General features: G+C 39.4%; 1 protein-coding gene across 1 annotated transcript in view; it reads left to right on the forward strand.

The window, feature by feature from the left end:
- Positions 1-24,214, forward strand: part of ADAMTSL3 (ADAMTS like 3) — a 170,447-nt gene that overhangs the window by 105,232 nt on the left and 41,001 nt on the right. The window contains exons 8-15 of the mRNA XM_058811740.1: positions 1,011-1,085; positions 6,217-6,374; positions 7,344-7,455; positions 10,089-10,227; positions 11,824-11,874; positions 15,871-16,075; positions 16,870-17,017; positions 17,804-17,888. Coding sequence (XP_058667723.1) covers positions 1,011-1,085; positions 6,217-6,374; positions 7,344-7,455; positions 10,089-10,227; positions 11,824-11,874; positions 15,871-16,075; positions 16,870-17,017; positions 17,804-17,888 — 973 coding nt within the window. The remainder of the gene's footprint in view (positions 1-1,010; positions 1,086-6,216; positions 6,375-7,343; positions 7,456-10,088; positions 10,228-11,823; positions 11,875-15,870; positions 16,076-16,869; positions 17,018-17,803; positions 17,889-24,214) is intronic.

The following is a 24,214-nucleotide window of genomic DNA, read 5'->3' on the forward strand; positions in this document are numbered from 1 at the left end:
GCATTAGTTTCATCACCAAGCAGAGCATCTTGTGCAGGGTGCACAGGGCACGTGTGGCAGGGCCTGCCTTGCAGAAGGGATGCAGTTGGGCCATGATGGAAATGGGTGACAGCTCCTTGGATGCTTCTCTCTTCCTTTTGTGGATATCCCTGTGGATACCCTTTCCTGAGAGCACTGCTTTTGTTGGCACGAAGGTCTCTAGCCTGTTGGTTTGACTGGTAACTCAGTTTGCTTGGGCAAATCGCAGATTTCCTACATTTGAAATGAGAAGTAATAACTTTCTGCCTTTGTAAAATGCACTGAAGTAAGTGTGTTGCACATTTATATATGGAGAGGCCTTTCAGGCAGCCAAAAGCTGTTTTGTATTGATATGTCCTGTTGGGGGCTGGTTTGGTTTATAGTTCATTTTAAATTGAGCCTCTTACTGGAAGAAATGATCTTATATGGTAAGTTAGATGCAGACACCCTTATAACATGTACCTTATAGCTATTATATATTTTCTCTTAACTGGTCTGTAATTGGTTAAGGGTTAGTGTTAAGTAGATGATTTATTTCCTGTAAGTCCTGCCACTTATTAAAGTTGTGACCTGCAGCAGGAAATGAGGTGTGGGCAAAATGAGACTGAACAGCTGCAGGTTTTTGTAAGGGGGAAGGACTACTTAGCAGATTCCTTATGTCAATTCAGTGATTAGAAAATACAACTAGGACAGCAGAGTGTAAATATGTTCCTAATACACTACTGACATTTCAGTTGCTATTGTTAATAGCAAATTATTTTTCAAGAGAAAGCAAGATTTACAAGTCCATTTATAGGTCTTAATAGTTGCATGACATATCAAACAGACTCAGTACACTGTACTTAATAAAATAACATATTATTTTTAATAGAAAAACTGTGAAAGCTGTGAAATATTTTCTTAGACACATTTGAGGGTTTTCAGTCTAATTATGTGACGTACAAATTCCCTGATGAAAGATAATTTCTAAACCAGTTCTTTAATGTTTGTAGGGGAAGAAACTGTGATTGCTGTACCACATGGGAGTCGGAGTGTGAGAATCACCCTGAAAGGACCAGCACACCTTGGTATGACTGAGTGTTTTATGTATTTATACATAGGCAGAAGATAAAAACACAGCCTTGTATCTGAAGTCATTCAAATTTTGGAAAATATGGGTAAGATCATGACCTCACTACCTTGATTCGTCTTCCCATCTTTAATATCCAGCCTGGAGATAATCCTAGAGAACACTGGAAAGTTTACTTGGTAAAGAGAAATAGAATACATAGAGGTGGTTTCTATTCCTTCCATCTAAACTAATATAAAGCCTCTCAAGTACAGTACACTCTTAAACAACATCAAAATAAACAACTTCCAGAGGATTATGTGAACCAACAACCCTTGCATAACTCAGCCCCAGATTTCTGTTCAAGCCTCTGACAAGTGATCTAGGTACAAATGAAGTTGGGTGAATGACTACAGAAGTCTTGCTTCCATGTAATTCTTTTATTCATTGCATACCACCAATGAGAAACAGTTTGTTCTTCTCTAAGACAATTGTTTCCAATATTTTCTTATAAGGCTGATGGCAGTATTTATGGCAACTTCCTTATCCGTAGGCCTAGTTTGCCTAGAGAATTGATGGTTTCAGTTCAATGGTAAGGGAATACCAAGCAATGAGATAAACTATTAATTTAACTTTGAACAATTTTTCATCCAGATATAGTCTGGATCATAGAAATAAAAAGAACTTCAGGTCTGAGATATGTAAACAGAAGTAAAAAATACTTTTTATTTGAAAATTGCTCATCAGTTTGTTTGCTTTTCCAAAATATATTGTCACATCCTTTCAAAGAAAAAAACTGAAATAAAACTCCCTCTTCAGAACAGCTCCAGAGTGACAATAACTTCTAGATATACTACTTATATTAAAAAAGTACAAAGCTGAATTTATATTGAAATAAATAATATTCCTTTAAAACTGTTGAGGGGATGTGTAAAGGAGTGATCCTGACCAGTTCAGGTCAGGACTCTTGGACTTTCTTAAGTAGTTCTGCAGAAGGAAGTTGTTGTTTCAGCTTTGTATGAGGAAAAAGCACTAGATTGAGTGGCTCTTGGGGGATTTCTGGAAAGCTCCTGAGGAATGCAGCAGCAGCTCAGTAACTGAGTACAGAGTGCTTCTGGCTTCCTACCCAGGGTGGTTCTCTAAAGAAGCTGTGGCTTGGCATCACCTTTGTTAGTTCACTCTCTAGCTGGACAGGAATTGTGAAATGTTCCCTTAACCACTTCCACCAGCACATCTGTTTGCAAATCTGCAAGGATTTAGACATTTTTTACCTAAAATTAAAATTGCAGAGGTAAAAACAACTGAGAGCTGTTGTGGGGAGGGAAGTGAGAATTGCTTCTGGCTTCATAGCCAGGTCTCTAAGAGCTGATACCCCAGAGGTGTTTCTCCACCCTCCCACTGTACGTGTTCCTGGGTGTTTGTCACTTAACAGAAAATACCAAATGATCCCTTGCTGCAAATTCATCAACTTTTGTGTGGGTGTGCTGGTAGAATTAAAGCCAGAATTAAAAAAAAACCAAACATCTACTATTACAGGTTCCATTTGTCAGAGATATTTTTCCTGGCTTGCAATGAGTTGAATATAACAGGTGAAGCAGGGACTACTTATTGTTAAAGTTTTACACTGCCTCCTGTTGCCAGTATATATTTGTCCTTCAAGTGGAGTCAGCAGCAATAGCAAAAACTTGAAGAGCACTTTGGAGTGTCTGGCACTTTTCCCTTTATCTTGTGTTCAGTGGGGCTTCATCCTGGGTTTATGATCTGGTCTTGTTCCAGGAAAGCACAGCTGCTGGACTAATCAAAAATGGAAATGTGGTTGGAGATGTAGCACATAACAGATTTGGAACAAATGCTCTGAGCATTGTTTTGCAACCTGCAGTTAGTGTATAAGCAAGGACTGCATTTCTTTGCAGCTGGTTAGAATAAGTGCTTTGTTTGTGTTTCTGGGCACTTAAACAGGCAGCAGACTGGTCAACATGCAACTTTGGATTTTTAACAAATATGGCCCCTCTGTATTTCTGCCTGCTAGGGTTTGGTGAAAGATTTGGTGGAAAATAACTGAGTAATTAGCACATAAAATGGGTCTGAATAAAATGTTTCATTGTGTTGGCTTTGTTTTAGATTTGGACTGTATCATGGCTTTTCTAGTAGTTGTTTTAAGAGCATTAGAATCAAAAGTAAGACTGAAAGTTCCCTGAAATTAATCCTCCAGCAGAAGAAACAGGAAAACCAGAAGCTAATATTTTTACAAGTGGCTAATGCTAGATAACTGAGTTCGTGAACTTAGGGAGGTTAAACGTTACTGAAAGGAACTGAAATGTTTTTCTTTTTGTCAATTTTTTTCTCTGCTTACAGAGATTTGCATCATGTGGCAGCCTTTAGCAGTGGGTTTGTGCACTGCTCTGCCTTTGACAGATGCTCAGAGGAGCGCGGTGTTGCTTTTCTTGCATTTTGAGAAGAATGTTTTGTTTTTGTGCTACCTACAAATGAATCACAGAAAAGAAGCAGCTTTTGGGCAGCAGCATACTTGTTCTTTATTGCACTGGGAGCAGGAGCAGCTTCCCTGGGAACTCCTTCATGCACAGGGAGGAACCTGCAGAGAGTTTTCTGTGCCTCACTGCCCTGCTCCTTCCTGCCACCAGGAGAATGGGGGGATTCTGCCCAAAGCTGGGCGAGGCATTTGCCATTTTTGGCAAGGGAGGGAAAGTAACTAAACATAGATAGTTACGGGTCTTTGGCACTGGTGGTTGTCTTGCTAGGCACAGAAACAGGTGAGCACTCAAGAGATTTCCCTGTCCATGTGACTCTTCATATCTGGATTGTCAAGGAATTGATTTAGGATGGGGAAGCTTACTCCTGAAGTCAAACTTCCCAGGCATGTTCTATAACAGGGCTCTGCAGAACAAAGAAACATTTGGTGAATACTTTTCTTGTCATGAAACCAGTTGATAAAACCTGTGTTCTCAGTTACTTCTCTGAGTCAATAAATGAACAGTTTTTGAGGGAGGAATTCCTCACCAATAAGCATCATTATGTTATGTAAGTGTTAAATACACAAAATGCTTGGTGTCACAGGAATGCATTGCACCAGATGTAATCCATTGTGCTGGGGAATATCTCCTCATCTCCCTGTGTGACACAGGACAAATCTGAGCAGCAGTTCTGGGCTTGTGGTGTCACCTCCAGAGACATAGGCTGTGGCTCCATAGCTGCACCTTGCAAATAAACACATGATTTGCATCCAAATCTAGTGTAGCTCTAATGTAAACGTGTCAGCTCTCTGGGAGTTACTGTCTTGTTGGTTGCTGAACAGTATTCTTGGTTTCTTCTTCGAAAAACATCCAAAATGTTTTTTTTTTTAATTAAAAGAAGTAGTAAAAAGACTGTTCAGAAATGCAGCTGAGGTCACCAAATAAAAATTTTCATCATCTTTTTGCACCAGCTGGATTGTAATGTCTTAAATGTTAGTTTCAAAAGGATCCTGGACTCCTGAGCATCTTACTGAATTTATTTTGAGTTGGAAGTACTTAAGATTTGATTTTACACTTATTTTTAAAAATGAGACAATAACAGGCACCATGCATTATTACTTAGTTTTAAGCAGTGTTTGTGATTTAAGCATGAAGTTTGGGATCAAGGCTTGCAGAAGCTTAAACCAAGAATTCTGAGTTCCGTATATTTTAAAGGGTTATTTTGTAATGCAATCAGGACAGGAAAACTCCATAGAAGTGACAAACAGAAATATGTAGTAACCATCTAAATACTTGTTTTTTCTGGGATTAGTTTATATCTATTTGTTCCTAATGGAATGTGTTGGACAGTGGGGCACACTGATTCCCAGAGATTTATGTTTTCTCTTTGACGATGTACAGTTTATTCACCACCAGATTCATACCCTGTGATTAACATAAAGTCATTTCCTAGAAACAAATCCTTCCTGAAACTTCCTTCCAGCCATGTATGTGATCTTTGTTATACCTATGAGCACAGTGGAACCTAATGCTTAGAAGCTTGGGATAATTGTGGTATGTTTTCAAGGAATTTAATTAATTCTATAATTTCTTTATTCTCTTTTTGGAGTGCTCCAGAATGCATATTTGTTTAAAAAATATGAAGGAAGAAAGCAGTTAATGATGGGTTTCAGCACTCAGAGTATGTTTTCAGTGCAGGTAAAACCAGATGCTTTTAACCTAAATGATCTAGCCTGACTTAGGTAACTTTGTTTAAAGTACCAAAAAAGGCAAGGTAGTGGGAGAAAGAGGGTATTTATAGCTCATCAAAAGATTCCTTTTAGCTTGGCCTGAGCTCATCTAAGATTCATGCTTTTCTCATGCAGTGCTCTGGTAGATTGTAACCAGACCAGGGTATTTCAAGTCATGCATTTTGCTGTGCCTGTGTGCTGTACTACACAGAGCCCAGAATTCTACCTTGGTTATGAATATCTTCCTTTAGCTTTGTCCACTTACAGTTCAGTCAGCTTTCTGGAAGTGATTTAATCTTAAAATGCTTCATCTGTCTTCTGGAAGCTGTGGGCTGTTAGTTTAATCTGTTTCCAAGGAGTGGAGAACAATTCAGAAAGGGTTTTCATCGCCAGCTGTTGTGGGAAGGGCCGTCCCTGCAGCTGCCCACCTCCTGGCCCTGCTCCTTCCTCACTTGGGAAATGCTCAAAGCTGAGTTAGGGATCTTGGGGCAGTGATTCAGGTATTGAGGTGAATGTCAGGTGGGTTTGGCACCGTTCAGGCTTCTCTGGAGACTGATTGCTCAGATTGCTTGGCTTTTGAGTAGCATGGAAGTATGAGGTATTTTTCTCTATATTGATTCTGTCAATTTTGAGTTTCTTTCAGCTTTCCCTGCTCAAGTTTTTACTTATATCGAGTGTTACAGAGCCCTTGGTGTAGGAAAAACTGTCTCAGAAGTGCTTCTGGTATGAAAGAATAGTGTGTTCAGACAGATATTCCTGTGCTGACTTGTCTTGCAATTATCTATCAGGCTATAATCTGAAGCAGTTCATATTCTCACAGATTCTCTGGGTGTGTTTTTACTGCGCATATGCAGCTGGCACTTGCAAGGCAAAGTTGTAAACATTACTTTCTGACTTTCTTGAAAACAAAAAGCTGTTTAAGTTTACTAATGGCATGTTTCTTCTTTAGTTATAGAGTCAAAAACACTACAAGGAGAAAAGGGAGAGCACAGTTTCAATGCACCTGGAACATTTGTCATTGAAAATACAACTGTTGAATTTCAGAAGAGCACAGACAGGGAAATCATAAAGATCCAGGGACCTCTTGGAGCAGATTTCATTATCAAGGTGGGGTGTGTGAATGTACAAATCTACAAAGTTATTGCAAGTACATTGCAAGTACAGTGGTGGCTGTCCATCAGCTTGTAGCAATACAACAAAATCTAGCTAGCAAGATAGAAATCCTAATTACAGTCCAGAGATCATTTATGCCAAGAAAATCCAGAAAAACTAAAATGTTACATGTTTAATATCTTTCCTGTGGTGGGAAGTACCACAGGATCTTTAATGGTAAAAATGGCCAGGATTTTTGTTTTGAATACTGCTGGAAGAGTCACAGTGTGACCCTGTGCAGTGCTAATCCAATTGCAGACTGCCACCTACTGAACCTGAGCACTGCTTCCAGCAGCACCTCCAATCTCCCTCAGACATTGCTCATCCAGCCACTGACCATTTCCAATCCTTTTAAATTTTTTTCTGTCCAGAACACAAACCAGTGGCTTGCATCACACATCAAGATATTTATAAGTAGGAGCATATCAGTATTTGACTGCCAAAGGAAGGCACTCATACACTTTGCCATCGGAAGTGACAGAAGTTTCAGTATTATCAGACTGCATGTCATTACCTGCGCATTGTAGAAATAGAATTTCAGTTCTTTTCCTTTTGCATCTCCAGTACCATGTGCAGCTAGACTTGCCTGACAGTGTGCTTGGATCACTTTTAGACTTCTTTCTGCAGTAAATTTCAAAATTTTTGTTAACAAAGAGATAAACCAAAAGAATACAGATAAGAACTTTGCTATTTGAGGATAGATAATCAAATGGTCACATTAATGCCTTGAATAATTTGAAAAAACAAAGCACATTCAAATATTTGGCTATTGGGAACTTAAATTTAATGGCTACTCTAAATTTCTAGAAGTTTTTTGTCTGTCATCATCTTACTCTGCACTGCTATTATTTATGACCTCTGTTTTGAAATGGCATGAGCAGTTGAGCACAATGTACATGTGTGTTGTAATGGAAATTTCTTCAGACCAGGTACTCTGGATCAAAAGAGAGTATGGTTCAGTTCTTCTTCTATCAACCCATCAGTCACCAGTGGAGACAGACAGAGTTCTTCCCCTGCACAGTGACGTGTGGAGGAGGTAAGTAATGTCAATTCTTCAGCAGTGATAACAGCTCAAGATTCAAAGGAGCTGATTTACAACCTTTGTTCTGCATTTTTAGTGGTTAGATGGTTAGATGTTTGTGCTTTCCGGAACACTGGAAATTTCTCAGCAAAATAAATGACAGAGCAGCAGCTAGGCTAGTTAAACTGGTATCAGCATAGAGGTTTTTACATGTTGTCACTGGAAATCATGTTTTTCCATAGCTGATGTTCATTTGAGTAAGAACATTAAGAAATAAAAATACAAAATTCAAAATGGAAAATTGCAGCTCATAGTGGATATTTGGGGAAAGAAAGCAAAGAAACATGATGAGATTTTAAAATAAGAATAATCAAGAGGTGAAAAAGTATTTCTAGCCTCAGTAGTATACATGAGGGTGAATTTTAGAACACTTAGTTGAGGAATTAGTTATACAGAAGGCAGAATAAGTAAATACAATTTCAAGAACATCTGCTATCAGTCCTTTGGCTGTCTGATTTTAGACATTTAGTCCTGATGGTGGCTAGAGCAGCACATGTGGTATTGTAGCATCTACTCCTGATTTAAGCCCTGCAGCTTAGATGAAGTGTAGCTTCATTCTGCTTATCCAGCCCAGCCCACAGCCTGTCATGTCTGGTTCTGCAGAAAAAAGTGTGAGCTCGTGGTAGGAGGAGTGTTTGACACTGCAGATAGCAGCTTCCCTTCAGCCAGCATTCCCCAGGTCACCTGGAAAACAGAGCAGGACCCTGGTGATAGCGATACAGGGATTTTCTGGAGAGTGCAAATGTGGTTTAAATAGTTACTTGGGGCATGAATAAAGAGAGTGAGAGATTTTAAAGTACAAGCAGAGTCTGGGGATCTTTTGAAGGACCATCCATTTTGGCATTTGCACCTCCCTGTGATCTGAAATGCAGACAATACATGTGTCTGATATGCAGTCCCACAGGAAACTACTGTATCTTATGAGATACTTGGCCTCATGAAGTGTGATCCTTGCTGGAGCTCTGAGTGGCAATGCATATCCTCTGATGATTCCATCACACTGTGTTTATAACTTTTTTTTTTCCTTAACTTGTCTGACAAGGGAAGAAGTATAAAGCATCACAGTTACTTTTGAGGACTGCATGTAAACACTGGATAGCCCAAGGGAGATATTTACCTTCAAAGGTGTTGGCTCAAATCCAGCCTTATTCAGACTGCTGTTATGGCTTGAAAATTATAGCTACATGTCAATCTCTTTGAAACCATCCAGGGTGTTCAAAGCCCTGCTTTGTGGCTGCTTGCCTATGATATAAAACTGGTACCTTTGTCAGAGGGGCTTGGCAGTCCTCAGGGAGGGCAGGAACTGAGGAAGCACAAAAACTGAGCAGCTATGACAGTAGTAGTGTTAGGAATGGCATGCAGGGAAGTTGTATTGCAGCTGCTTGGCTTTAACCTATTATCTTAGATTTATCTGGGTTTAGTGTCCAGATTGTCTGTTTGGCATCTGGTACTGGCAGTGAAAGAAAAGGTTCCTCACTACAGAGATTTGGAATTAGTGCATTGCCATTCCTCACTTGGACGTTGCTTTGTCTTTAATTCTGTAATCTCCATATGTTGGAAGGGGCATCTCAGAAAGCACAGTCAAGCTGGAATGAGCAAGTGTGTTTAAAAATTGTTTCTCTTGTTTGCAAGTGACATTTCTTCTGGGTCCTTTCAGTACTTGCAAGAATTGAAACATAGATGCTGTGAGCGCTGGAACTGCTTAGCTCTTTATGGTTATCACTCTCATGCTTGATGACACTTTGGATCAGCCAAGAGACACACAGCTGAAGCCACTGACACATGATACTTAGCATTTTCAGTAGGCACAGGGACTTGTGCTGCTAGTTTGTTGACTCGGTCTGATTTTAATTCTTGTGGTCTAAAACTTTTTTTCTTTGCACATACCAGAACATCCTCCTCTCCTCAGTTTAAGTCCAAGTAAGCTTTTTTGAATGAGTCTTTTTTTCTTAGCCAAAAAATAACCTAGTGGTTTATAAAACCCAGATCCCTTCTTGCCACCATTCTCCACACATATTTTATTATTTGTTTTTCACTGAGTAGTTAGTTCAAGTCTTCTTTTGTTGGCTCTTCAACTCGGAATGTTCTTGAATCTATTTCTTGGTTTTCTACAGTTCCTTAGCAATGTTTTTGGATCCCATCTTCAATTCCTCTGGCTTTCTGTCTCAAGTATTTATTTCTTTTAGCATGAATGACTGTTTAATATAGCTCTCCAACATACTGGTAACTCCTCCTTGGAGGAGGGCAGTTATGCATTGTAGAACATGTACTAGAGCCATATGGCTTCATAGTTTTGCTTTCTGACAGGTGAGCTGGAGCAGTACAAGTATTTCTGCATCAGAAGGAAATATGTGTGCCTCTACTCTTAGAATATTAGTATAATAAAGAGCTGGAAACTCATTTAGTGTTAAGACAGGTTAATATAACTGCTGTGCTGAATTGCCTTAAATGTTGTCTGGTTGTGCATTTCCTGTTTCCTTGTTTAAAAGCAAACCAAAAAAGAGTAAGACAGAAAATTAATTCTATGGGGAGAAAAGGCTGTTTTACTTTATCTCCATTAACAACATTCAACTTTGCTTCTGCCCTAGGTTATCAGCTCAATTCAGCTGAGTGTGTGGACATTCGTCTGAAGCGTGTTGTTCCTGACCATTACTGCCATTATCACCCAGAAAATAAGAAGCCAAAGCCCAAGCTGAAGGAATGCAACATGGATCCCTGCCCTTCCAGGTCTGCATGGCAAACAAATCTGTGTGTGACACAGGCGGTTACTAAGGAAGCAGGAATTGTATTTACTTAATTTCAATTCTTTTTACCTTTAAGGCTACTTAATCTTGGTTGGTTATTGCATTGTTAAAGGCTGATATCTCTGCCAGTAGATGTGTGGCAGTTATTTAGTGTTGCAGAATAGAAGATTTTGCTTATATAGAGATATTGCAAATATCAGTTTGCTAAAGGGCTAATTCTGCTTTGTCTACTGCTGAGTAGTACAGCACTAGTGTGAGGATCTTGAGAGTCTGTGTGAGGAGGACAGAAAGTTTGCCTCCTTTTGGATTTATTGATACTGCCATTCAGAACATGTCAACAGCCAGACAGAAGCTCCAGTCAGTGCAAGTGTTCATATGGTTTAACTTGGTTTATTCATTTGCCTACCATAAAAGTTTGGTCCTTCATTGGTACTGTAGTGTTGACAATTTAATAATTGAAGCTTGGGTCTATTTGTTTGGGTTTTTAAAAACTAGGCATTAAAAAAAAATCATTCCAAGTAAATATCCTTTGGTACAAACGGCACAGGATATTAGTGCCAAATTGTAAAGGCTACAGTACACATAAACTGTATTGAATTGCACTACAGTATTTCAAACTAACTTTTGGATTGTCTGGTGAGGTTTCCTGGCTGTGCTAAAGAATCTTAAAATAACATCACAGTATCAAGTCCCAGAACCTCACATTAATATGCCAGCTGGCTGAGCTAGAGTTATATGCAAGAAAAGGAAACGCTCTCAATGGATTTCATTTCCTATAGCTAAACTGTCCATTTCCTTTCATTCCTGTTGAACATAATCGTTGATAGTGACCTCTAACAGTTATAGATGTGCAGACTTTCAAGAGTTTTTCCTGGAGAGTTGATCACTGTATGAAGCAGAAAGACTTCAGTAATACTTGATGGCAATGGATGCCAAATGTTCCAAAGCTGGAATGGGAAAATTAGGGGAAAGAAAGGGTGTAATTATATTTTAGCTTGCAAATTTAGCTTATACAGTCAGGAAAAGGAAAGTAGTACTGTGTATAATACCATATTTCCTAGCATTGGAAGTTAAGTTTTATATTGGAATTTAATACCTACATCGCACCACAACAGCTTTATACCTGCTGTGTGCTATGCACTTCAAACAAACTCTAGAAGGGTCCTAAGCAGCATTCAGAACCTATCTAGGATTAATCTTGTGATGTATTTATTTCACTGACACTCATGTCCCTCAGCAGTCTTTGTTACAGATAGAAGTATGTGAATATCTTTTTGTTAATGAAGTAACACAGACCTAAAGGGTCACTGATAATAAATTTCTTTGCTGGAGGCTTGCTCATTTAATATTTTATGGTGGCATGAAATAGAGAAGCTGTATGAATAATTCTTTATCCATGCAGAAAAGGTAAGATTATTCAAGTCATAAGGTTCACCATAAGGCTCATGTGTAATGGAGTAAGATTCCTGCATTTCACATTGGGAATTGCTTACTTCAAGCATGATCACATAAATGTATGTACTTGATGTACAGTCTTGGGTATGAGAAGTAATGATGCAATATTTATTTTCTTTGACAGTGATGGATTTAAAGAAATCATGCCCTATGATCACTTCCAGCCACTTCCTCGGTATGTATAAGCAGGACAGCACATGTGTCAGCTTTAGCACAATTTCACTGCAAATATACTACTTCAGTACTAAGATAATGGGACATATTTTGATTTAATTTTTTTTTTATACAGGAGGTTAAGTTTACAAGAGTTCTGTAAACATCTCTGAATCTTGTGATTTATTTTAGTGTGCTCTGGATGATTAGCTTAACAGTCAGAGGTTAATATGCTCTTCTTGGAAATACCAATGTGAAGTCTTTAAAATAAACAGTTGTCCCCCTCAGCCTTCTCTGGCTGTAGTGCTGAGAAGATCATCTTTAAACTGCATGTATGAATTCTTGTCTTGAAAGGTTTTTCTTTTGACAATGTATGAGATTTTATAAAACAGACCTTGCGATGTACAGGATTCTGGAAATTCTTTTTCTCTTGAGAGGACTGATCCTTCTCCTCTTTACATTCTACGGTCTACAGACTATTGACATCAAAGATGGCACATCATTTTCAAAATACAAAATTGTTGAAATATCTATTTCCTTAAGTTAGGGCATCAAAGAACAGTTTGTTACTTTTTTTTTTTTTTTAATTTTTAACACCTGAATCAATTACAAGGATTTAAAACTTCTCAGGAACCCTTAGATGTTTTAGAAAGAATGTTAGGATTAAACAGTATTGAGTCACATTTGCTTTTAATGTAAAGAATTATAGTCGATGAGTTGGTTGCATATTTATGTGAGTTGAACCTCTGCTTTATTATGTCATGTAATGAATAATGTTTATTTTTCTAAAGAAGTAAAGATATGAAGTAATAAGAATGAAATCATAGACTTGCACAGCTTAGTGGAGCTACTGATTACAGCTGATATAAATGTCATAGTTTATTTCTGTAGCAATTTGTCCTTGTGGATCTGCTGTCCTGTGATGTACTTTGGCTTTCATGCACAGATGGGGATTTTTTTCCTCTGTACCTTTATCCTGTAGAGTCCTCTAATTACATTGTGTGTCTCTCCCTTTCCATTTCTTCCGCCAATGCCTTTGTACTTGAGATCTCTCCTGGAACTCAGCTTAATGTATTTACAGGAGTATTTCATCTTCTGAACCACTTAGGGCTTGGAGACCACTTGGAAGAGAAATTTAATCCCCCTTTCTGTGCTTTACTGTGCTCAGCACGTTTGCATGACACTGTGGTGAGATAGATCATGTCCGTGATAAAGCTGTGGGCAGGATCTCTTATTTCAAACACTCAGAACCACAGGCAGAGTCCCACCTCATTTCAGCACCTCGGTGTGCTCTGTCAGAAAGCATCATGGTCTTCCTGGGTGATGCTTCAGAGGAAGGGCTGTAAAACAGCAGGCAGCCAAGCAGGGCTCAGAGCTGGTGCCAGCAGGAAGGAGAGAGGAAATGGGCTGTGTTGTACTGGGAGGGCTCGTAAGGAAACACCACAAAGACGTAGAAACACCTTCTCTTGCAGGAATTGCTGAAAGAAAACAGCAGCTCAGTTTGTTTACCCGCAGGAGGAGGTGACTCTGCTCCAGTGTGGATGCAAGTCTTGCTTCAGTGCAGCAGGATTTGTCTGTGCTGTTGCATGCAAGGAGCTGGAATGCATTACCCTGTGCTTTCTGCTTTCTCCTCCTCTCTTGCCTGTTCCTTGCATGCTGACCCGGGACTGTTCTTGCGAAGCGGGCGGAAACCCCAAGTCCTGGATGCAGGCTGGAGCAAAGCTGTGCAGGCTTCACCTCCTTCATCTCACCTCCTCCACAGCACCAGGGCCCTGTGGAGGCTGCCTGGCAGCCCTGTGGAGTGCACCACTGCTTTCCCATTCGCATGAGGAAGTTGTGGGAAAGTCGTGGTGCACACCACAAGATCTTGAAAGGGTTCTCCTGTGGCTACAGTTGTAAATGCCCCACTGAAATATTTTTACAGATGGAGAATTCTTTTGAAATAAATAGAAAAATTTCCCAGGATGAAAATTTTCTTTTAAAGCTTTTGGACTGCCTCCATTTATTTCAGACTTGGACTGTTGAGGATCCCTTGACAGCTGTGGGTTCTGGAAAGCATCTCCTTGACTGCTTGCCCAAGACCCCCCTTTTCCTCAGTAGCCATGGACCTCACTCCATCTTGAAAATTCTTGTGGGAGTATGGGATCTGGAGTGTGTTTGAAACTGATGGGATAAAGAAAAACAACTATAAAACTTCACGCTATAAACACTTGCAAGCCTTACATTACATACAGCACAGTGAACCTTACATTTATAAATCCATGAGCTGCTAATTCATTAAATAGTTAATTGCTCTTTAGTTCCTGATTTTTAAAAAGAAAATTAGTTAACACTGGCCATTCCTTTTAGTCAAAGAAGACTGTAACTCTTGCTCTTCAAATGCACTTTGTTATTGTGATTTGACATCAGTATCTCAGGACATAGCTTTATTCAGAATGCTTTTGAGTGTATACTCCATGGTTGATGTCCCATGGCTTGCTCTGTGTTTCATATTTATTCTTCTGTTGAGCTTAAGCATGATTAATATGTTTTTGTAGGCAGCTTAATGAATTGCCTAAAATAGGAAGTATCCTTGATTTACCTGCTGCATCATAAAAAGTAGATTGCTTAAATTTACCTTTGATTTATTGGCCTTTTCTTCATTGAGTTTGATATTATAACTTCCTTTATGATAGCCAAGCTGATTACTCTTGATTAATTGATTTTGTGGGATATTGTAGTCCTTGCTGAGTCCATTGTTCAGAACAGATATAATTATTTTCATGATCCTTTCTGAGCCTCTGCAGTAACAGAGATAAGGTTTAACTAATGAGACATTGATGAACCTTAAGATGTACTGCAGGACTCAATCATTTCCAAGGGCTTGTCTTTGATTCAGGAGGGTGATGGAAAGAAAGCAAGAGATGGAAAGTAAAGGGTGAGGAGATATTGTATGGGTGTCATTGGAACCTACAGACAAATACTTCAATAGAAACTTGTTATGTCTAAATTTGAGAGGAGCAGGATATCATTGAAATTAGGGTTTTTTGAGAGGTAATTGCTTAAATGTGGATTCATGCTAAGAGGCGAATGAAGCTGAGTTTGTTGCCTAAAAACTTCCACGTCCTTCTCACTTCAGATGGTGCAACATTTTCCATCTTTATTGTAAAGATTGTGAATAGATGTCCATTTTGAAGATATTTCTTCCCAGCAGATTGTTTATCATCTCTCTATTGCAGGCTGCTACCCAGAGCTCTGCTGATTCACAGGCTTTTCTAATTCTAAATTTTCCTTAATCTGTGCCTTGCCCTGCTGCAGGAGCAATCAGCTGAGTGAGCCAAAGCAGCTGAGATGGATGAGCAGCTGCCTTTTGCTTGAAGCAAGCTGGAAAGTGTGAATACAAGGTTGTTCAGTGGAATTTTAATGAGGGTGGGAAACTCTTGCAGAACTGCAGTCAGGACCAGCCAAATGGTACCTGCCACAATTTAATTTCATCACAGTCCTTATGGATGAAAGCAGTTTGGTATGAAATGGCTGGCTTGACCCAAAGTATTAGAAATCCCATAAAAATTCCTTCAGGAACACATTTTTAAGGGCATCCAGATTTGTCTTTGTCTTTCAGACTTCATGGGATCTTAAATACAGAGGCTTCTTGGTCTCTGACAATGGTAATAAGTGTCTATGTGATCATGCAAATTAGTTGTCAAAAGTATTCAATTTAGATGATTTAGACTATTTGAAAATAAATTCATTCCAGTATTTAAACTCAGTATATTCACAGTTTCTAACTTATGTATAAGAGTTTCAGTTATGTTTTGAAATATGTTTACATTTGCAATTCTACTTCTGATTTTGCACATGAACTTAAGCCTTGAATGATGCAAGGTAGGTCTGAGAGTCAATGTATTTGTATGTGGTAAGAATCCAACAACTAAACTACCAGTAAGCTTTAATTGACACTAAGGTTGGACTCAATATTTTGCATTTTTAATAGAGGTTAGTGGAATAAGAAAGAGCCTTATGAGGGTTTTTTTTTCAGGTGGGAACATAACCCATGGACTGCATGTTCAGTGTCTTGTGGAGGTGGTATTCAGAGGAGAAGTTTTGTGTGTGTAGAGGAGACCATCCATGGAGAGATACTGCAAGTGGAGGAATGGAAATGCATGTATGCCCCAAAGCCCAAAGTCATTCAGACCTGCAATCTGTTTGATTGTCCTAAATGGGTGGCAATGGAGTGGTCTCAAGTAAGTAGAGAAGTAATTTGGACCTTCTGTCTTGTTTTCTAAAGAAAGCCTCTGGTCTTGTGTTACCATTTGTTTATTAGCGCAGGACTATTAGAAAAGTATAGCCCTGAAAGATAATCAATAGTACTGGGAAAAGTTTGCTCTGAGCAGTTCTGCCTGATAATCAAAACATTAATGTGTCTGTGTGGAGCAAAATGCAAATGTAGAATTCCTTGTGCCTGTTGAATTCCTGCTTTGCATGCACAAGTTAGAGACAGAGGTCAGGCCCCTCTGCAGTCAGGTCATTTATGTCTCAGTTCTTGATTAATGTAGTATTTCACTGGCTGTAATAGTTAAAGGCATGTCTGTCTCAGGGGCTGGCAAGTCTGCAAGGGTGATTTTCCAGCGTTCTTACCTTTCATTACAGTAACAATAGCCTAAGCCAGCTTGTCCTGGCTGTGGTTATCTGATACAGTCAGATAGGCCAGCGCTCCTGTAATTCCTTAGTTCATCTAGATGACATCAGTGCCACCAGAGTGCAGAACATGCAGCTCCCCTGACCCAGCCTTGACTGAAAATCACCACTGTGACAGGGTGCATTCTCAGTGCGCAGCCACTCTTATTTCAGCCAGATAAGCCTCACAGAACCCCAAAAAACCCCTTGCGTCCCCAAAACTTCGACTTTTCCCCCCATCACCAACCTTTTCCTTACCCACCTAGCGACGCAGGGACAAACCCTTACATCTCAGTGGGAAAACCTTAGCGGGCCCCTCAGTGGTGCTGGGCAGTGCTGAGGGGCTCTGCTGTGTCCCCAGTGCACGGTGACCTGCGGCCGGGGGCTGCGCTACCGCGTCGTGCTGTGCATCGACCACCGCGGGCAGCACGTCGGGGGCTGCAACCCGCAGCTCAAGCTGCACATCAAGGAGGAGTGCATCGTGCCAGTGCCCTGCTACAAGCCAAAAGGTAACCGGGGTTTCGTCTGGCTCTGTTGTTGTTTCACGTTTTTTTGTCCAGAGAATTAAAAGCCCCTGGTAACCTTTTTCAGAAATGCCAGAAGCTGGAGTTTACTAGGGGTTGGGGTTTTTTTCCCAGTTTTGGCAGAAACGAGCGCTTTAATTATTGGTGCTGGTAAAAGTGCCCTGCTGATATTTTTTGCTGATAATGTGGCCAGACTGTCATGAAGTGAACGGGCCAACTAAATCTATACAGTCTGGTCAAACTGGGAAAACCAGAATTAATGAGCTTAACACAGGGAGGAGGAGTATTCAATAATACTTGAAATGGGAATGAAAAGGATTCAATAATATGGGGAAAAATGGGAATGAAAAGTATTCAAGTATTCAATAATACTTGAAATGGGATTGAAACTCCATATGTATCACCTGGGATTTTCTTGTTTGTTTTAAATAAAATGTGCTGTCCTGGTGTCAACATTCTCAATATGATTCAGCAGCTCATTAAGTTATACTCAAACTATTTTCCTTTTTCCTTCTCCATTTCTGCAAGTTTAAAACAAAGAATGGAGCTCAAACAGCATGATGAAATTTTCTACTAGTTTTTGCGTTATTATCCTGTATATCTGCAAAAGCATTAGATCAATAAGCAATGTATTATCCTGTATATCTACAAAAGCATTAGATCAATAAGCAACGTCAACTGTGAAATTCTGAGATGATTAATGCTGACATTTACATATTGCTTTGATTTTGGAGAAATTACTGAATGTTTTGAGTCTTTGTCCTCTACCAGAAAAAAGTCCTGTGGAAGCAAAATTGCCATGGTTTAAACAGGCCCATGAGATGGAAGAGACCATCACAGTCTCAGAAGAGCCAACGTAAGTACCCAGCCTTTTACAGTGAAGAAACATTTCCAGGGTGTTTTGCAGACCTCTGCAATGATTATTGCTGTGCAGTTTGCTTTGACAGTTGGCCCTCCATGGGAGATGAGTCCTGTGGTGAGCTGTTCCTAATTTTACATCCCAGTAACTTTGCTTCTGGAGCTCCTGTTCTGGATGATACACAGCTACACTGTTAAAGTGCCCCTATATCATTCAGGAATTCAAAGGGATCTGGATTTTAGCCTGATTAAGCCCTAATTAATGCATGTGGAGATGCTTCAGCAGAAATAAATTTAAAAACTTTAGTGTTATCCCAGTCATAGCTGTTACCTCAAGAATGTAGTGGTGGTATTAAAACTTAAGAGGTGCTTTGTAGGGTTGCCAGGATTTCCTTGGGGGGTGAGACCAATACATAAAGTGAGAAAAACCTGCTGATCTCTGTGCTTAGCTGCATCTATGGGGGTAAGTTGTGCTATTTTACATGTGTATATGTGTGAAATAACATCTGGATTTTGTGAGTCCTCTTAAAAACTGATGAGGTTAAGCCTTGCAAGTGCTGGGAATGAAAGCACAATTTAAATCCAGCTACACTTGTTCCTGACCCTTATATGTTAGGGCATCCACACAGTTCCTTATATCCCCTGTGTACATTTCATATACACACACACGTATTTATTTATATGTGTAATATATTCAATATATAGGCATTAAAGTATTTAAATTTCTAGAAAGTATTAGCTTTGTATGTGGTGAGATTTTGAACAGTATTTTATTGTACTGTGTTGAATTCTGCACTTTTTGAACTAATGTCATTTTGAAATAATTTAGATGAGCTTAATGAAGTTGCTTTGGATTTATATTGCCCTGATAGCAGAGTGTACCTTATGCTTATTTTTCTTCTTCCATCAAGCAATTCCTGATTTTTGGCACACATGCAGCAACAGGTGTGACCATGAGTAATAAAATCTTTACACCTGCAATGACTCACAGAAGAAACCTCTTGCCAAACAGATGTTTATATAGTTATGGTGACTGTAGTTTAAACTTTTCACTGCTCTAGCCTCTCAAGTCAAGTGTCAACCTACTGTGAGGGGTTATTTCACTCTCCAAATCAGTGGCCCTGAATTCAGACAGGGTAGTAGCAAAGATATAAAAATAAAGTGTGATTGTCAAAGGGGGATGATGCAATCAAATGTGCCTTTTAAGTGTCAGGATAGCAGAGTGAAGGTACATGAGGTCACTTTTAGAGAGGATTCAGCATTAAGCTATAAAGAAAATTATCTCTAGCATTACAAAGTCCTGCTGTGGCAACCATGAGCTAATGCAGTTTCTGGGTTTTTAGGATCCTCCAGCATCAGTCTGACAGAACAATCAGGGAGGACTGGCAGGGACAGAGCACTGCTGGTTCAGAGGAGATGTAGAATGGAACAAAGCTGAGCTGGAAACCTTGTTATGGGCTGCCTTGTACCTTGTCCTGACAATGACAGCAGTTATTCATCCTTCCTAGACGAATGAATATAGGATTATACATTCCACTGTGGCCTTTTTCTTCTCCACTTACTCTGGAGACTAAGATGTTTTCCATCTTTCATTCATGAGCCTCATCCTGTCCTTAGACTTTCCTTCACCATTTCCAGAAGCATCCTCACCTAAGTCTGAAAGGTTCCTGCAGCCACCTCTTGCTGGCTCCCCTCACCCCTCTCTGTGCTGAGGTGCTCTGAGATGCTCTGCACCCCACTCTGGGCTCTCCTGGGACCCAGCTCTAGCACTGTAACCAGATTCCCCATGAGTTTCATTTTAATGTCTTCTGCTGCCCACTGCTTGCTCTTTAGTCTCCTAAGGGAGCTGGCAAGTGAGGAGGGATGAGAAATAGCTGTTGCCTGACTTCATTCCTTTCTGCAGATTGTCTGTGGGTCACGTGGACAATAATGGTTTGCAACCACAGAATCTCTCCATCAGTGCTTTAAACCTCATGCCCAAACTGCTCTGGTGCTTTCCAGGCAGAGTCAGATTTTTGGGGCAGGGATTAAGATTTAAAGAGAAACTGTGACAATAAATTGTTCCTGCTCCCAGAATAAATTATAACAAGATTTCTCTCTGATTCAGATCTGTTTAAATTTGTTTTCTGTAATTTAGACATGGCACAGTGATAACTCACAGCCCACCTCTGCCTAGCAGGAGACTTGTGATTTCCTTGGTAAAATGCAATCACTTTTAATTTCAGTTGTTCTCTTGTCATCCACATTTAAACCACAATATGAAGTCTCAACTTCTAGTCCATCCTTTTATGACAACTTTCTCTCTATGCTTTTGTGTGATGTTTTAGTTGATAATGAATAAGAGAATAAATGCAGCTGTGTTTTAGAAGCCACAAGTGATGGATATGCCAAAAGTAGCTTGTGGAAGATAAATACTTCTGCCTCTGTGGTCTACCACGGCTGGTGTCCTGAATTTACATAGAGGGGGAATGTTCAAAAGCTTCTTTTTTTTATATTATTAGCAAAATAAAAAATGACTGTCCTTAAAGTGAGGCCAAGAAAAATGTAGGTCTGACCTTTTTAGTTTTCAGTTGTGGAATGTGATGACAGTTGATACCAATCATTATTTTAAGTGTTCTTCCCTCGAGCCTTCTTAGTTACAGTGGGATTCGCAGAGAAGCTCCAGCAAGTTCTTGCATCCTTTTTATTACTTGTAAGTTAAAGAAACAGACACCTCAGCTGCCTTTCTCTGTCATTGCTTAGGGAAAAACTAAAATGCTTTCAAAAACTGGTATATTTTTTCAGCAATATGAGCTAAAAAGTGATGTGAAATGCAGTGTTCCCCATAAAGGTTTCCATTTATTGCATTGGAGTCATTTTCAGACATGTCCCCTCTGTGCCTTTGGTGATAGAGAATTACCCATTTCTCACAGCTCCTTCTCTGAAAGCAGGCTGGTGATTTTGTCCAACGTGTTACCCTTGAGGCTGATGAAGCAGCAGTGTGGCTGTGCAGAGCAGGCCAGGGTGGTGCTGCAGGGAGGGGTAGGGTGCCAGCACCATGGAAGTTCTGCTCAGTAAGAAACCACATTGTAGGTGCTTCTTTAGACTTTTATCCACGACCCTTGGTGCATTAGGACTGCAAATAATGCTAGACCTGCCTTTTTTCTCATAATTTAGGCATTTCCTGTCTTAACTGCATGAAGAAAATTAAAAATTAAGAGACACCGTGTTTTTCAAGTCTTTAGTAAGCTGCAGAGGGCCACACTGAGTTCAGTTTTTAGTTCAGATTTGATTTGCTTGAGTTGGGCTGCTCTGTCCCAGTTTAATCATCAATAGTTTAGGTCACTGCTTCATTTCTCAGGTCATCCTCCACTTGCTTTTACAGCATGTGCCAGGTGAATGCACATTTCCATTAGTGCTAGACTGATAACACTGCAGCATGGATGTGCCCTCCACTGCATGTGAAGTGTCTTCATAATTTATACGTGCTCAGATGGGCATGGGAAAAATTTAGTTCCATGTAGCATTGGGAAGAATGGTTGGGTAAAAAAGCTGATTATAAAAAGTTGTACCTGCTCAAATTTGCATTTTTCTATTTTCTTTTTTTTTTTTTTTTTTTTATAAAAAGAGGAGTCTGGTGGAGTTTGTTTTAATGACCTGTCACAGGCTTTGCTTTTGCATATTCAAGATAAAGGAAAAATAAAAAAGCCCCATCTGCCTGAACTCAAAATTTAGATAAAAATCAGCTCTCTGTGTTCAGTCAGTTCCTTGCTCTTCTTTTGTACTAGCAGTCTCCATTGGCATCTGTTGAAAGAAATTAGTGTGACTTTAACATGATCATCCTTGGAGAAGTTTTATAGTTTAGGATTTCAGTAGGTAAATAGTCACATGACTAGTTTAACAAATGCCAAGGTAAAATAAAAAGTATTTAGTGTGTTCATTTTTTATCTTGCACTTCACTGAAAAAATACCAGACACTAATATTTAACAGGAAAAGCTCAATTCTAATATAGACTTGCTATAAGTCAAGGAAAAAAATACTTAGAATTTTCTGAGTTTCTTTATAAATCAGTTGGTTGCTGAGTGAAATTGTTGCTGTGGTTCAAAATTTCCTTTAATTTATACAGGATTTCAAAAGAATGTCTTCGAGATACATTATTTTTGGAATGTTTAAGTGTACTCAACTACAGTACACAAAACTAACACTAATTTCTGGTATGCTGCTGTCATGCTTTTACCAAAAGAAGTTATTACTCTCAGACTATAAACTTAGGTATGGTTAGAAGACCAACTATTTTCAACTATAAAAGTCCATCAATTTTATTTTTCCAATTAGGCACGTAAGTATAAATGCGCCTATTTTTTTTGTTTTACACAGAAGGAGAAGAAAGTAATCATTCTGTTAAGCCTATGCACACTGGCCATGATCCAATAAAGCACTTAAGCACAAGTTTCCCTTTGAACTCATTGTCATCCTGTTGTCTTCAAAGCACAGCTAATATGCTTGAGTTAGGCTCATGCATTTCCTTGGATGAGGGTGATTTTGCCACCCTAGGTAGTTTGCATGGCTGTCTTTGAAAAGATTGAGATCTGATGTTCCAGGATTAAGCTGATTTTATCTGTTGGGGTAGGAGAAAGCCTTCCTTTGCAGCTTTTCCCACAGAATATTCACTAAAGTTTATATCAGAGTCATCTGGACACTTGTTGACCCCACCAGCTGTGCCATGGACTCAGTGGCTCTTGGGCTGCTCCTAACCTGGCATTTGCTCAGATTTGATCACAGCCATGCACTGGGTTGATAGCATCCTTGATAACATCAATCTGGCCAGCTTGGAAGGTGATCAGACTTGTGAAGGGATGAGCGCTGGGAGCTCTTGGTGTCAAAAGGAGCTGGGGATAATGTGCCTTTTCCTGAGGTCTGGTGAGGACCACTGAGCTCTAACAAAAATTCTGAGACAGCTCAAGGAAATTTTGAAGAGCTTAGATATATTTATCTTTGTACAGAGCTGTAAAGCTATTTCACTGACATCTCCTTAAAGAATAAGCAGTTAATCTTTTAACCTCTGTTGGAAAGTCTTTTCCACAGGAAAAGTCACTTTTGGGGTCTGTCCCAATCACAGCCTTGGTGACTGTCCCAAGGACTGACTTAGAGAATCCTTACAGGTTATCCAGCCATCTGTTCTCCTTTCTTCTATTTGATTCTTCCTCTGTGTATTCTGGCAAGAAGTTATTGGCAAGATGATAAACTGTGCACAGAATCAAACCACACTGATGACATTTTTCTGTGCTTGCTGTGTATGCAGAGTGTAAATACTGAGTTTTGTCTTACACAACTGTTCTTATGTTTGTAAGGGCAGCTTTCCTGCAGTAAGGGAAAGATCATTCTTTATCAAAGATAAGGGCCAAATCTTTGAATCTGAATTTGGATCTTTCTTTCCAAATACATTTTTAACATTGGTCAAATTATCCTCCTATATCTCCCACTGGTGTTTTGATCATCAGCTACATTTGGACATATAATAAAGACCAACTGCAGCCTTTTCATAGGGGAAAAAAACTTCAAGGAAAGTCTGTATTTGATTTCTCATAAAGTACACCCCAGAGCCACCCAGGACAACTTTATTAATGAAATCCAACCCCTTGTCTCTAGTGCCATTTTGAAAATTATTTTCAGATATTAATGTGACCCTCAAAATCAGAGAATATTATAACAAATTCATGACCTGTAAAACAAGATTTTATTGTAGTTCATCAGGGGCATAAATGCTTTCTAATAAAAATGATGGATTGTAGAGTAGTTAGACCTCTTTATTGAAGATGAGAGAAGAGCCTGCTGTGGTGTGCACTGGATGTGGCTCCATTTGAAAAACCTTCTTTTCTCTGGTTGCTGATTATTAGTATGACATAAGGTGAGGACCTCTCAGATTTAAGCAGATTGCAAATATACTTTTGGCATATGCCCATGTCTGTGTATCTGGGGAGTTATTTTATATTGTACAGATGCATCTTCCTGGAGTTTCTCCTTTTTTCCCTGCTGAAGGAGACTGAGAAAAGATTTAGGTGTTTTCCTTTTTCCTCAGCAAAGGCTACAGCAAAGGATACAGCTTTCCCTGTTCCTCATGATCCTTCCTCTTTTCCTACATCTTCTTGTGTGAATTTTGGTGAATGGTCTCAGATGTGAGAGTCAAGTGTGAGACATAAGATACTTGATTGTGCATTTTACTTAAGCGTCAGTATGATGTATTTTCTGATGTGTTTTTTTCTGATGTATTTTCTGGTCTGTGTATAAACACCCATTTATCGACTTCTGACCCTTTCATGAAATTGTGAGGTTCTCTGACCCAG

Source organism: Ammospiza caudacuta, chromosome 10, assembly GCF_027887145.1.
Source record: "Ammospiza caudacuta isolate bAmmCau1 chromosome 10, bAmmCau1.pri, whole genome shotgun sequence".
Lineage (NCBI taxonomy): Eukaryota > Metazoa > Chordata > Aves > Passeriformes > Passerellidae > Ammospiza > Ammospiza caudacuta.